At 57.3% G+C, this 13,726-nt stretch overlaps 1 protein-coding gene across 1 annotated transcript; it reads right to left on the reverse strand.

Moving 5' to 3' along the window:
* Positions 1 to 2,006: 2,006 nt before the first annotated feature.
* RRP12 (ribosomal RNA processing 12 homolog) lies at positions 2,007 to 13,579 on the reverse strand. Its single transcript, XM_059476795.1, has 34 exons — positions 13,423 to 13,579; positions 12,377 to 12,609; positions 12,197 to 12,280; positions 11,892 to 11,968; positions 11,601 to 11,706; positions 11,322 to 11,438; positions 11,070 to 11,208; positions 10,644 to 10,771; positions 10,260 to 10,358; positions 10,087 to 10,178; positions 9,898 to 10,009; positions 9,636 to 9,733; positions 9,388 to 9,502; positions 8,772 to 8,914; positions 8,461 to 8,582; positions 8,269 to 8,333; positions 7,998 to 8,160; positions 7,755 to 7,909; positions 7,314 to 7,381; positions 7,034 to 7,127; positions 6,672 to 6,830; positions 6,479 to 6,559; positions 6,294 to 6,399; positions 6,043 to 6,150; positions 5,790 to 5,947; positions 5,350 to 5,441; positions 5,101 to 5,259; positions 4,752 to 4,924; positions 4,511 to 4,627; positions 4,155 to 4,204; positions 3,799 to 3,877; positions 3,097 to 3,164; positions 2,617 to 2,699; positions 2,007 to 2,344 (listed from the first exon to the last, which is right to left on the reverse strand). Exons 1-34 carry the CDS (start codon positions 13,559 to 13,561, stop codon positions 2,242 to 2,244), a joined length of 3,885 nt encoding a protein of 1,294 aa, XP_059332778.1. The 5' UTR covers positions 13,562 to 13,579; the 3' UTR covers positions 2,007 to 2,241.
* Between the last annotated feature and the right edge of the window lie 147 nt (positions 13,580 to 13,726).

The raw sequence follows: 13,726 nt of genomic DNA on the forward strand, positions 1-13,726 counted from the left end.
GGGGCACATCTGCTTTAAGAATCAGGATGGGCATTTAGCCAGTACTGGGGGACATGTGTTAGTCCTGCCAGCCTCTCCCCAAGCTGCTATCTGCAAGGGTTAGGAACCCTTTGTGACAATGTCATGTGCAAGTGTGGCTCCATACTGGTACTTCATGGTTCAAGAGCCTGCTGGATGAAGAAACAGCCTTCAAGCCACCTCCCAGCTTGAGCAGCAAAAGCCAAGCATGTCTCCAGGTCCCCAGCTGGTGCCTCCCCACAGGTACCTGCAAAGTTGTGGCAGGCAGGGGCAGGAGGCACAACCCCCCTCACCTGCCCCATGTCAGAGACGTGCTCAGGCTCCTGAGGGTCCCCAGGCTGCAGCTCTGCTCCCTGCCAGGGGCAGCTGCTGGTGGGGAGCAGGCTTGATTCACAGCCAGCCTTCCCAGGCAGGATGACATCTCCTCACCCAGGGTTTCCATTGCATTACATGATTAATTAGCTGATTAACAAGATGTTGTTGCAGTAGAATCCGTTCTCTGGACTCCAGCTCAGGTGAACACCATTCTCTGTGCTAATAAATCTCTTCTGTTCCATGCAGGCATAGACTAATTTAAGCAACAACATGCAAATGAAGAACAATAGAGTGAGTAAGCTGGAGCTCCCAAATAAATTAGCTACAGCCTTCTCCAGGCCCTGTCTCCAAGGAGAGAAGGGAAAGCAGGAAGACAGATAGCTCTGCTGGGTCTAGAGCCTCAGGTTACAGGTGTCTCAGAAGGTGACTGCTGCCTGTCTCCCCCTGTCCTGCTTTCAGGGGAGGGGAGGGCATCAGGCCCACGCTGCAGGCAGCAGAAGATGGTGCAGCTCCTGGTCACAAGGTGCTGCTGGACAAGCCTGTCCTGTAGGCCAGGCTGTGAGCTGCCTTCTGGCAGGACAAGCAGCAGCACCTCAACTTGAACTGGGGCTCAAGAGTCCCACTGAGAGCCCTGGGTGGGAAAGCACACAGGGAACAGCATTCCTGACAAGGCAGGACCAGTATCAGTACAAGAGCTCCTCCTCCATCCCAGGCTTTTAAAAGGATCTTGGAAAAAAAAAACCAAGCATAAGAAAGCCACAAAACTGGATTTGCAGCCTCCAGAAAGAAGCCTGCAGTAAGAGGCTGAACAAGCACAATCCCTTTAGCTTATTACAGAACTGAGAAGCGTTGCAATTCCAACATGTAAGCTGCCACAAAAGGAAATTACAAAGGGCTGAAGGCTTTTTAATATGAAAGAGGAAGGGAAAGCCAGCTACATTCACCAACACATGTTCTTAGCAGTGTGAGCAATGGGACCTGTACCCACTACCCTCAGAGCAGCTCTCTGCAGCACATTTGGGCCAAACACCTTATTTTGCACTCAGCATAGAAGTAGCTGGGCAAAACCTGATGCTCAGGCCAATGTGACAGGGTTGAGCAACTAAAAAGCTTCAGGATTACTCATGTTGCTCAGGTCTGGCAGGAAGTGGCCAGAGCAAAGGGCTTCTCTCAGCTCTCAAAGGTAAGAGAAATGGCAAGGCACAGAGCTTTGCCGTAGCAGTTTTCCAGCCAGTTTGAAGAAATTTGCAGCAAACTGTTCCTGCCCTGCCATCAAGCGTGGCTGATATGGTAGAAGTGTCCAGTGGTCAAATGGCAGTCACTTTCCACATGGCAGAGATCCTCTGGCCATGGTTTTGGGCAGAAGAGCCTGCCAGGAATTTGGTAAAGAAAGCTGGTTGTAGGGACTTCAGCCTCTCTGGCATTGTTCTATGGCCAGCTCCACATCTCAGCCCTACTGCACATGTGCCCCACTGCTCTGTGCCACAGTGCTGCTCCTGGCAGCCTCCAGGCAAACCCAGTGTGGGAGAGAGAGCCCCAGGCCCAGGCTGATGCTGCTGTGAGCCCTGAGGGATGCAGCCCTGCAGTGACAGAAGGACCCGCTGCACATGGACAGAAGGCACAGCACAGTTATGCAAGATCTGGAGAGAAGGAGAGAGAGGAGGAATCTGGGCTGGATAAGAACAGAGAATATTTATCAATATAGAGAATTCTTTACACATCACTTGCTCACACACACACACACACACATCCATGCCTGTACCAGGCACAGAAGGGCCATTAGTCCATAATACATCCAAGTGGCTTCCCAGGGAGTCTCAGACAAATGCAGGTCACCTTCAAGAGGACCCTCAGCTGTTCCACTAACAGGATGCTGTGTCCTTGGGCAGGTGGAGCACTGGAGTGTGCTCAGGAGCGCTGGGCCTTCAGACGGTTCCTGCGGCCGGCCTTGGCCCCGCGCTGCGCGCCCTTCATCAGGCCCTTGAACTGGCCCTGCATTTTCGCCCGCTTCCTGCAGGGAGCAAAGAGCAGGGAGCTGGTTTGGTGCAGGCACTGGGCACACTTCACCCATGGGGCTGGTGTGGTGCAGGCACTGGGCACACTTCACCCATGGGGCTGGTGTGGTGCAGGCACTGGGCACACCTAACCCATGGGGATGCTGCTCCAGACTCCACAAGGAGTGGCACAGCAGATGACAGGGAGCTCCCAAACCCACCAAAAAACCCCTAACAAATTCAGGATCAAAGCCGTTCCCACCGCTGTGCCCTTCCTGGTTAGCCTCACCTTCTGTTGAGTTTAGCTCTGTTCAGGGGGATGTAGGCATAGGGGTCGAGTTGGCCCTTCTTCTTCACGTCACCTTTACCTTTCTGTGGGAGACAGTGACATGAGAGAAGATGCAGCACCAGGGAAGACACGTGCATCCCATTCCAGTGCAACCCTGCCACCCAGCTATCCCAAAGACTGTGTTGCAGTGGGGTGCCAGCTCAGCACACTGCCCTGGGAGCTGATTTCCCACCAACACGATGCTACAGACACCTGCTTTGAGCAGTGAGCAGGAACTGTCCATGGCAAGGATAGGACAGGAAGTTTGAAATGGGCTGGCAGTGTTCAGAGATACTGAGTGTTTGGCAACTCCTCTTGGAGCAGAGATCCCATCCAACCTTGGTGCTACAGGACCAGACTCCCAGCAAAAATGGTGCTTCCTGCCCCAGCAAATTCCAAGCATCCCCACAGACAAACCCTGCCACCCCATGGGTCCCTCACCTTGGATCTATACTCTGCACCAAAGGCTGGCACCTTGTTCAGTGGCCGATGGATCCCAGAGCCTCCAGCTGGAAAAGAGAATGTATGTTGGAAGGGGTTCCGGGGCCTCCCCCTGCCCAGTTCTAGGCTGTGGAAGCTGTTCCTGTTTTGCCTCCAGCTCTTGGTGTCAGGACAGCAGAGGGGTGGCCATTTCCCATTAACCAAGTAAAATCTCAGGAGAAATGTGCATAGAACTGTCTGAAATTAATGAAGGCAAATGCACCCGGGGAGAAATAACCCCAAGCACCAGTTCAGACTGGGGGTCAACCTGCCGGAAATCAGCTCTGCAGAGAAGGACCTGGAGATCCTGGTAGAAAACAAGTTGTTCATGAGCCAGCAGTGCCCTGGTGGCCAAGAAGGCAAATGGTGCATAGGAAGAGCATTGCCAGCAGGTCAAGGAAAGGGATCCTGCCCCTCTAACTCAACCTTGGTGAGGATGCACCTGGAATGGTGTGTCCAGTTCTGGGCTCATCAGTACAAGAGACACATTGAGCTCATGGAGCTGGTCCAGTGAAGGATTAAGGGACTGGAGCATCTCTGGAGTCTCCCACAATGGAGATATTCAGGAACCATCTGCATGCAATCATGTGCCATGGGCTCTGGGATGACACACGGTTCTGGCCCTCTGGAGAGCCCCAGACTGGGCACAGGCAGAGGATTTACCTCTATACTGAGAAGAGGTTCCACCCTCAGCTTCCTCATCGTCTGGCTCCTCTCTGAACCGACGCTTCTGACTTTTCTTCTGCAGAAAAAGAGCAGAAACCCTGCAGCTGGCTTGTCTTACAGTTCTGCCCTCCCATCAACCCCCAACCTCCTGCTTCCTCCCATGGGCACCAAGAGGCTTTCCAGACAGCCCATCCCCATCCCAGACAACTTTCTGCAGCCCTCCAAGTAGCTGGCAATTGCCTGGTGTCCCCACTGGCCTCTTGGGCAGAGCTGCAGCTGCCGTGGCACAGGCAGTGGCTTAGCAAGGGTGAGTTCCCCCAGCATCTCCTCAGGACCACGAGCCCCATACTCACACTGCGGAGCCCCACATCTTGCAGCACATCTGCCATCTCCTCATCTGCTCCTATGGCACAGGATGAGAAGGTCAGTGTGTGATGAGGCCATGGCAGAGCCCTGGTACTGTGCTAGCTCCTGGAGGGAGTGGCAGTAGCAGGGTGCCTCTGCTGAACCAGCATCCTCCTGATGATGTGGGTGACTGCTTCCCCTGGGCACCAGCCCAGAAGAAAGCCACTCGGTGTGACACAAGGCCATACCAGCTCCTACCACTTCCACCCACATCCCCCCAAGATCCCACATGCAGGTGGCAGGATGAAAACCATTCAGAGACCCAGAGCAGGTCTAGAGTGGCCCCTGTCAGCCCAGGTAGTACCTTTGCCTTCATCATCATCCAGCTCCTCCTCCTCTTCATGGATGATCAAGCGTCCATCCTCAGACATCTGGAAATCATGGCTCACTCCTCTGGACCGCTTGGGGCCTGGCTTGGTGGCTGCTCACAGAGAAATGCAGAAGGATCCAATTCTGGGGGCAGCAACCCCCAGGGCCGCTGTGCATTGCAGCAGCCCCTGCCCCATCCATCCCTCCCTAGCCCCATCTGAAGCTCCATTCCTTACCCAGCACCCGCTGGGACACATTAGGGTCCAGGAAGTTGAGGGGCTCATCATCTTCCCCTTCCTTGAGCCATGCCTGGCCCTTCTGCCGTGCTTGCTTCCTCCACTCCTTGACCCGATGCTGTTCCTCCTCTTCCTCCTCCTCATCCTCTGAGTCAGCCAGGATCTCCTCCATACTGGTCAACAGATGGAAAGGATGATGGAAATGGATTAAGCGCAGGGGTGCACCCTGTCCCACAATGAAGAGCAGCCCTGCAGATGTCGCCAGCATCTCTAGGAGGACCAGCTGAGCAGATGGAGTACCAAGTCCCCTGTGGGGGCTGCTCTTTCTTGACCCTGAGCCCATCTTCACCTGTCTCCTCTAGGCTGTGGTGCTGGTGCCTCCTCCTCATCCATATCTGCAGCTGCCTTCTTCAGGGCACGCTGCTTGCGGCTCCGGGATTCTGCCTTGCGGATGTTCACCAGCACCTTATGGTACTCGGCTGGCAGCAGCCCCTTGACCAGCTCAAAGCTGAGGAAACACACAGAGAGCAGTCAGCACCCCCCTCCTCCTGCACTGCTCCCCAGAGCACCCTCACCACCCCAGGACATCCTGGCATACCCGAACTTGCGGATGAACTTGATGAAGAGGTTTCGCAGCTTCATACGGAAGTGGCGCCTCATGTCATCTGAAAGGTTCCCCACAGCCTCCAGCTGTCAGGACAGAGACCCTCAAGACCAAAGCATGCCTGCATTGGGGACCCAGCCTCCCAACCTTTATCTGCGTGGCCACCTTGTTCACCCTGGTGCCATCTCTCCATGCCTGCCCCAGGTAAGCCCATGGGGAGGTGTCCATGCTTGGCAGTGCTAGTTCATGGGGCTTTTTTGGCACATCTATGCCAGGATGCAGAAGAGGAGCCTCCTCGCTGCCATCTCAGCCACTGAGATCAAGGTTGTTTCCTTGGCTCCCAGGCAGAGTGCAGCTGGAGATGCTCCTGTCTGCCCAAGGCAGACACAGCTTTGCCCACCACCCTCCTCGAGGCACCCCGTGCGCGATCTCACCATTGTCTGGACATGCTTGGCCAGGAGCTTGGTGTCCACCAGCAGCAGTGTGACCTTCAGGAATCCCAGGGCTGCCTTGACCACATCCCGTGTGCGGGAGGCCAGCAACAGGCAGATGTTCTGCAGGAGCTGCTCCACCACACTGAACTCCAGGTGATCTGCAACCACGGTGGGACTCAGCCACAGATGGCTTCCTCCCAGCACCCACCTTCCCCAAAGGGCTCTGCCTCGTCCCCCCAGCCCTCCTGCTCACCTTTGAACTCGAAGAACAGGCGGGTCAGCGCCAGCACGGTGCAGCTGATCATGGTGACTGAGCCGGTGAGCCCCACGTAGATGAGGAGCAGGAAGCGCTGCATGGCCTCTGCAAGAGGGGGATGACTCAGGGCCCGACTCACTCTGCGTCCAGCAGCATCCCTGGCCCATTGCAGCAGAATGCTCGGCCTGAGTCTGACCTTCCTGAGGCCAGAGTGGCCGTGGGGCTGAGCAAGTAGAACAGAAGCTCACCTTCAGGGGTGGGCCCAAAGCGGATGAAAGCATGGCCCATCTCCACGAGCAGCATGAAGGCGTTCTTGCGGGCCCCCACGGACACTTCCTTGGTGCACAGGATGACCTGGAGGAACACAGCATGTCACCACTGCTGCCACCACCACAGCCAGGACCAGCCAGCTCCTCATAGGGACCATGCTTACCTCTGGGACCAGGGCAGTGACAAAAGGCTCGTGCTCTGCAGATAGCTGCTTCACAATGTGGAACAGGCATTTCAGCCGTGGCTGAGGAGAGAAAGAGACCAGAACTGGTACACCCAGGGACACACACCTGGTTACCCTGCCATCCCTTCCCTTCAGCAGTGCTGATCACCACCAGCACAGCCCTTGCTCTCACCCTCTTGGCCGGGGATGCTGCGCTCTTGAGCGAGTCCAGCAGCACTGCCTGCAGCTCCTGGAGGTGGGAGTGGACGAAGGCCTGGCAGGGAGCGTGGGGAGCAGCACACACCTCCTCCAGCACACGGTACGCCTTCTTCTGCATACTGCGCTCTTTGCTCTGCAGGGACAGCCAGCATGCTCCCACTGTCAAGGCAGCCTCTCACCATGGTGTCTGAAGGGACACCAGCACCCCACACCACGCAGCAGAGACCTATCCCTTATGGCAGCTGCTCAGTCCCTAGAGTGTGGGTCCAAGCTAGCAGCAAGCAGAAGGTGCCCCACTGCAGCCCCAGCATCTGTCAGGGCTGAGGACCAACTCACCTGGAGGGAAGGCTGGATGGTACGGTACAAGGAGTCCAGGGACTGCTCATCAGCATAGGGTGCCATTGCCACTACCAGGTCCAGGATGGAGAGTCTGCAGCAGAGGACACACAGCTGCAGCTGTTAACTGTGGCATCATGTCTTGACCAAGCTGGGACACCAGCTGCCAGTCACATCAAGTGCACCATGGTGGCAAAGCCCACACAGGACAATGCCCTAGTGCTGCTCACCAGGAGCATGCCAGGAGTTTTACCCATTAGCATCAGCTCCCAGGTGTTACCTGGCAAACTCAGAGCTCTCAGGACTGGTCAGCTTTGCACTGGCTTTCTCCAGGAATCCACACACCATCTGCAGGGCAGGCACAGAGAGCAGGATCAGAACTGATTGAAGCAAGTGCTTTTACAAGAGTTTACAATCCACCTGGCAAACAACTTGCTAAAGGACTTTGTGGAGACCAGAAGCACCAGTCTAAAAAGACCTGGACAAATTCACAAAGAGCTTGTGCATGATAGGTGAGATGTGATTGCAAGACTGGGAAATCCCAGACTGTGGGCTGAGAGATCTCCCTGCCCATGAGGGCAGGAAGGGCTGCTCTCTGGTCAAAGCCTTTCTTCCTGTCCTCATCAGTCAGGCCTGCACCAAAGCCCCATCAGACTGAGTCCGGCTGGGAGATTCTAGCCCAAGCCAGGACAGCTTGCCTCAGTGCCACAGTGCCCCTCACCTGAGGATCTGTGATGGTCAGGTAAGCACGGACAGTGTCCAGCACAGAGCGGCGCTGAGCACTTGTGCCCCCATCCTCCTCGGGTTGGCTGTAAACGTTGAACAGGATGGGCAGGAAATTTTTGGCAAAGCGACCCACTTCTGCCCGCTCTGCATCTAGGGAAAGGATGACAGGGGCTACAGATCAGTATTTCCCCTCCCACAGGTGGCAGGAACCCCCCACAAGGACCTGTTTTGCCCCAACCTGTCTTGCAGCCTTTGTGGATGAGGGTGCGCAAGGCCTGGCACACGGTGGGGCGGAGATCAGGGCGCTCACTGATGGCCATGCCCAGGGTGCGGGCCAGCCCCTTGAAGGCCCCCAGCACATCTGTGGGATGCGTGCAGAAGCCAGGAAGCAGAGTCCAGACCTGGAAGGCAAAGGAAAAGATGGGAGGCCACAGTCTTTGCCCAAGTCACTGCTCCCCAGCCTGGTACAGGGGTACACTATGGCAAGGCTCCCAGGCGCTGGTTGTTACCTGCCACTGCAGCGTGTCGTAGATCTTGGCCTCCACACTCTTCCCATCCTGGGTAAACTCCACGGCTGCAGAAGAGAAAGAAATGAGTGGAGCAGAAGACATTGCAAAGCCTTGCTCCACCTCAGGGCAGAGAAGGGAGGTCCCACAGAATACCCTGGACTGCTGAGGCCCCTAACATGCTGCTCTCCTCACCTCTGCTTTTCAGGGCAGCTGCCAAAGGCAAGAAGTAGCTGGTGAAGAAGCCAAGGCGTGCACCTTGCACATTGTCCCGCAGCACCGGCAGGAGCCAGCTGCGGGGGAAATCCAGTGTCTCCCTGGGGAGGAAAGGCATGGCTCAGGAGGGTGTGGGGCACTGCCAGCATCAGCCCCTGGGCACTGGGCACCTTCACCCAGCCCCAAAGCTGGGCACAGGTAGGCTTAGCAGCCATACCTGCAGTACTGCATGGGGACTGAACAGGAATATAACAGCTACAGCAAAGCTGCTACCCCGTGACTGTACTCACTCCTTGCCATTGATCTCCAGGGGCACAGCCTCCAGGAGCACCTCAGGACCCATGGTGCTCACAGCAGCCCCCACTGCCTGGTCTACTTCAGCAGTGTAGGGAAAGTGTGGGGAGAGACGCAGGTCACACAGGGACTGGAGACACTGCGGGAACAGGGCAGGACAGTCACAGAAGAGCCACGTGCACAGGGCTGGCACATATCACTCTGCCTGCCCAGGGATGCCAGCTGCCCTGCACGTCCATGTGCTGAGTGTCCCAGAGCTGTGCACGCTCTGGCCACACACAGACAACAGAGCAGGGCAAACAGCATGGCCCTGCTCCAGCTGGAGGGGGCAACACAGCCCAGACACTGTAGACACAGGTACCCCAAAGATATCTCATACCCTCCTCAGCAAACTAGCAGGCTGCAATCTCCCCTCTTCCCTCCTAATCCCACAGTGGCAGAGTCCCCCACATGCAGCTACAGACCCCATGCTCCAGTGCCCCACACCTCCAGCTTTTTCAATCTCCTGCACACAGAACTTGGCAGTGGAAGGTGCTGCAGGGTGATGCTCAGGGGCTGCACTCACCCCACCAGCCTCTATGGATGAATCTGTGCCCTTTTAGCCTGGCTCACCTTCCTCATGATGGGATGGCACTGCTTCCCACATGTCTCAAAGAAGACCTCCAACACTCGCAGAACTTCATCCCACGCTGCATGGAAACGGTATGTCAGCCCTTCCTCCACTGATCTGGGGAGAAGAAGGAAGATGGCAGTGTTCAGGGTGCCCACCAGGCCTGCTAGACCCCATTGAAGACTGAGCAGAGGCTGGCCAGAGCTCAGCCAGACCCATGGGCAGCCCCTCCCGCATCGCTGCTCCTCACCTGAACATCTTGCACAGGTAGGCAGCAGGGGCTGGGGCAGATGCAGACACAGTGCCCACATCCTCCATGTGGGGGGCAATACACTCACTCAGGATGGTCTGCAAGGGCAAATAGGAAAAATGGGACAGCTGCTGGACCACAGAACCCCCAGCTTCAGAGGCACAGAGGGGCACACCACTCGCTGGCAAGCCCCAAGCCCCATGGCAGAGCCCCCCACAAGGCCCAGGGTATCCAAGCAAGGAGAGGTGTCTGAGTGTGGTACCTCCAGGGTCTGTGCTGCTGCTGACACCACCTGGGAGTGTGGGGAGAGGAAGCAGTTCATGGCAGCAGAAAAGAGCCGGGGCAGGTGAGCCCAGCACAGGTCCTTTTGCAGCCTGGAGAGGAAAGAAAAGCCAGATTAGAGACCAAGCAGGCACCTCTCCCCTCAACCAGCCACAGCCCCTGTCTGCACCTGCCCAGGTTGATGTGAGCCCGCTCCATGGTGGACAGCCAGGTCAGCAGTGGCTGCAGGTCACTCGTGCTGGGCACGTAGTCGTAGAGAGCCTGCAGAAGCAGAAGGTTGGGTGGGTGGGTGCTGTGCAACTGCCAGCTCTGTCCCTCCCCACACTGGTAGCCCACACTCACAGTGATGATCTGGGCATTGAGCTCAGCTGGCAGGCAGGCCACACTGGGCTGGGCGCTGAAGAGGCTGTGGAAAGCTTGCATGGCACACGCTGTCACCAGCTGCAAAGGACATGGTGTCAGGAGAGGGGGCTCTGCTTTGAACCCAGTTCCCCTATCCCAAAGCAGGCTCTGCCCTGGAAAACCCAGCACTACTGCAACTATGCTGCATCTGCATAGCCTCCCTCTTCCACAGCAGTCAGGACAGCAAGCTGTCCTAGGCCCTTTTCCATTTGCATCCTGCATTTTCAGGCTCCCAGTTGGCAGATGAGAGAATCTCATCCCTTTCAGAGTGTAGCCCATGGGGAAAGGGTCTGCCCTTGTCATCCCTGGAGCAGGAACACTCACCACATGGCTGAGGGTCATGACTCTGAGCAAGGTCTCACAGCAGGTCTTCACCACAGCTGCAGGGAAGCAGGGCAGCACGTCTCGCAGCAGGGCAAGGACATGCAGGGTGGTGGTGGCCTCCTTGGCACCTACAGGAGCAGAGAAACCTGAGCCTGTGGGACACCACAGCAAAGCCCTGCCCAAGGCAAAGCCCCATGGCAGCAGTGGGGCTGACCCACAGAACCAGGGTGAACACTCCCCTAACTCATGGGAGCAGGAAACCACCAGAATGGCTGAGGAGGCTTCAAAACACCATAGGTACCCCAAAGATATCTCATACCCTCCTCAGCAAACTAGCAGGCTGCAATCTCCCCTCTTCCCTCCTAATCCCACAGTGGCAGAGTCCCCCACATGCAGCTACAGACCCCATGCTCCAGTGCCCCACACCTCCAGCTTTTTCAATCTCCTGCACACAGAACTTGGCAGTGGAAGGTGCTGCAGGGTGATGCTCAGGGGCTGCATCGCCAAACATGAACTCGCTGCCCCTCAGGACAGAGCACACGCCGTGCTGTGCTGCTTTCCGCACCTGCAGGAAGAAGAGCCCAGGTGAGCAGAAACTACAGACTCAGGGGTATAACCATCCCCAGAAACAAACCCCCAGAGCAGCATCATCTCCTGCCAGAAGCACTGGGCTCTCACCTTGGGCTTGGTATGAACACAAAAGCTCAACAAGCCATGATAGACCTGCAGGGTGACAGGGTAGCTCCAGGCTGCCAAGTCTTGCTTCCGTAGCAGCGTGGCCAGGCAAGAGAGCACCTATGACAAGGGAGCAGCAGGGGCATTAGCATCACCCCACAGAGACATCCCCCTTTTACTGCAAGGGCCTCAGTCGGAGCACCCAGCACCACCCTACAGCAGCAGGCCTTGACCCCAGCACTCAGCAGAGCTGACATGGCTGGCTGCTTCCTGGCTACTCACCCATCGCAGGGCAGAGGTGGAGCTGCTGCAGGCCTGTGAGGACACGATACTCATGAAGGCTTTTGAGGCATCCGAGAACTTTTTAATGAGAACAGGGCTCGGGACCCTGCCAGGAAAAGGGGACATATCAGTAGGGTGAGGAGCAGACAGCTGGTAGCAGTCACAAAGGGGACAGCATCGCCAGGTCATCCCAGGGGGATTCCTTCCCCAGCCTGGGGAGGGAGGACAGCGCCAATCCCTTTTCCATGATGGAGTCTGTTAGCTCTCTCTACTTCTCTGCCAGCCACTCACCGCTTTAGGACAAGGTTAAGCAGGTAGGCGACAGCAGACAGCGACTCGGGGGACTCCACTGCCTCCAGCGTGGTCATCTGGGAACAGAAGGGATGGCTGAGGGATGGGGTGCAGGGGTCACACCAGGCCAGCCCTTCCCCAACCCCTGGGGAGGGGGAAAAGAAACCAGGAGCAGCCCAACAGCATCTCTGCTGAACAAAGGCACTCAGGCTACAAGCACAGACCTTTCTCTATCCCTCTTCAGAGCCCACCCATGCTGCCAGCAGCAGCTCCCCTCGTGCCCCTTCCACACAACCAGCACTCACCAGTGCAGCAAAGTATTCTGTCTCGCTCTCCTTGCCGCCCCGGGAGCGGATCACCTCTGTCACAGCCGCCAGCACGGCACAGATCTGTGAGCAGCCAGCACAGCAGGTCAGCACCTCTCAGCCTCACAGCCATGGACCCAGACAAGACACCCCCCTTCCCCAGCCCTGCTCTGCCCGTACCTCTTTGTGAGCAGCAGAGTTGGATTCCCAGAAGCGCTGCACCTTGCTGAAGGTGACGTTGCTGCAGTCGCTCAGGCCGCTCAGGAAGGTGCCGGAGGATCTCTCCGTGGCCGCCTCCTCAGCACTGCCCTCCTCCATCCGCTGGGCACTGTCACCCGCACGCTGCAGACGCAGGGACCCCGACTGCAGCTCATTGTGCAGCTTCACTGCATCCACCGTCAGGTTACTTTTCTCTGCAGGGTGAGAGATGTGTCAGAACTGAGGAGTTACAGTGCTCCACCATTCACCCTGAAATCCCCCACGCTCCTCTCCCCTCCCAGCCAGACTGGCTTGGCTGGAGCTCATATCCAGCATGGGGAATACAGGTGCTGCTTTGCCCCAGCGGGCAAAAGCACATGAATAACTGTAAAAAGCTCCTCGTTCCTGTGCAAAGAAACCAGAGCACAGTCCAGTCATCTCTGATGGAAGAGAGCATCATGTCCAGGCATGCCAAGACTTTAACATCAAGGTGCTTCTTGTACTCTGCCTTATTTATCCTCTTCTACCTGAAGCCCTAGCAACCAGACAGCCAGGACAGATGCTGTATGTCCCTGTGAGTCCCAGCCATCAGCCTGCAGCCAGCATCTACAGAAGATTTCCTTGGCCAGGAGCAGCCAGTGCTCTCACACTTGGGTTTACCTTCCCCATCATGTGGCCGGCTGAATGTTAGTTTGTCACGTTCATCATCATACCAGACACCACAGCAACACTTAAAGATATGGCCATGGCTTTGGGGAGCCTCGCAGGACGAGTAGCACTGCAGCATGCGGTGCCCCATTCCGTTTCCGAGGCCCGGTGTCACTACGAGGTAAACTCCTTACGCCTCGGTTGTCCTCCCCGGTTTGCTGTCTTCGCCTACCCTGGAACTGTCAGCGGCTCCGCTCTCACTCCTGCCCCAGCCCCAGCTCTCGGAGGACCCCAAGGTTGGCCCCGCAGCCCCTCCGCGCCCCGGCACCCCTCCGAGAAGAGCCGGGCACACGTCAGGAGCCGCCTGCCCCTGCCCTTACCCGCCGGCCGGCTGCAGAAGCGGCTGCGGGCAGCCAGACGATGCTGGCGGGTCTCGGGGTTGGAATCACTGCTGTGGCCCTTCCGCCAGCGCTTCAGCTTGGCCGCGGCTCCCGAGCGGAGCCTCCCGCTCCGCGCCATGCTGGACCCGGCGCCACGTGCGGCCGCGCCCACAGCCCCGTTTCCGCTTCCGGCGCCAGCCGCCATCTTGAGTGAGGGCAGCCGTCAGGGAAGGCCGCGTGCCGGCCCAGTGGGCGACAAGCGGTGTCGGGGGAGTGCTCAGTCGGGGCTGAGTTGGAGACCCCA

This window comes from Ammospiza nelsoni, chromosome 8, assembly GCF_027579445.1.
Source record: "Ammospiza nelsoni isolate bAmmNel1 chromosome 8, bAmmNel1.pri, whole genome shotgun sequence".
NCBI lineage: Eukaryota > Metazoa > Chordata > Aves > Passeriformes > Passerellidae > Ammospiza > Ammospiza nelsoni.

What these genes read in the sequence shown, in the direction of transcription:
- RRP12 (XM_059476795.1), bottom strand. Translation starts at nt 13,561, where the DNA reads ATGGCGCGGAGCGGGAGGCTCCGCTCGGGAGCCGCGGCCAAGCTGAAG. An exon ending in AGCTGCCCTGAAAAGCAGAG is followed by an intron (nt 8,334 to 8,460) that starts GTGAGGAGAGCA and finishes TCTCTTCTGCAG; the next exon opens with CCGTGGAGTTTACCCAGGAT. An exon ending in GAGAGCTCTGAGTTTGCCAG is followed by an intron (nt 7,128 to 7,313) that starts GTAACACCTGGG and finishes CCTCTGCTGCAG; the next exon opens with ACTCTCCATCCTGGACCTGG.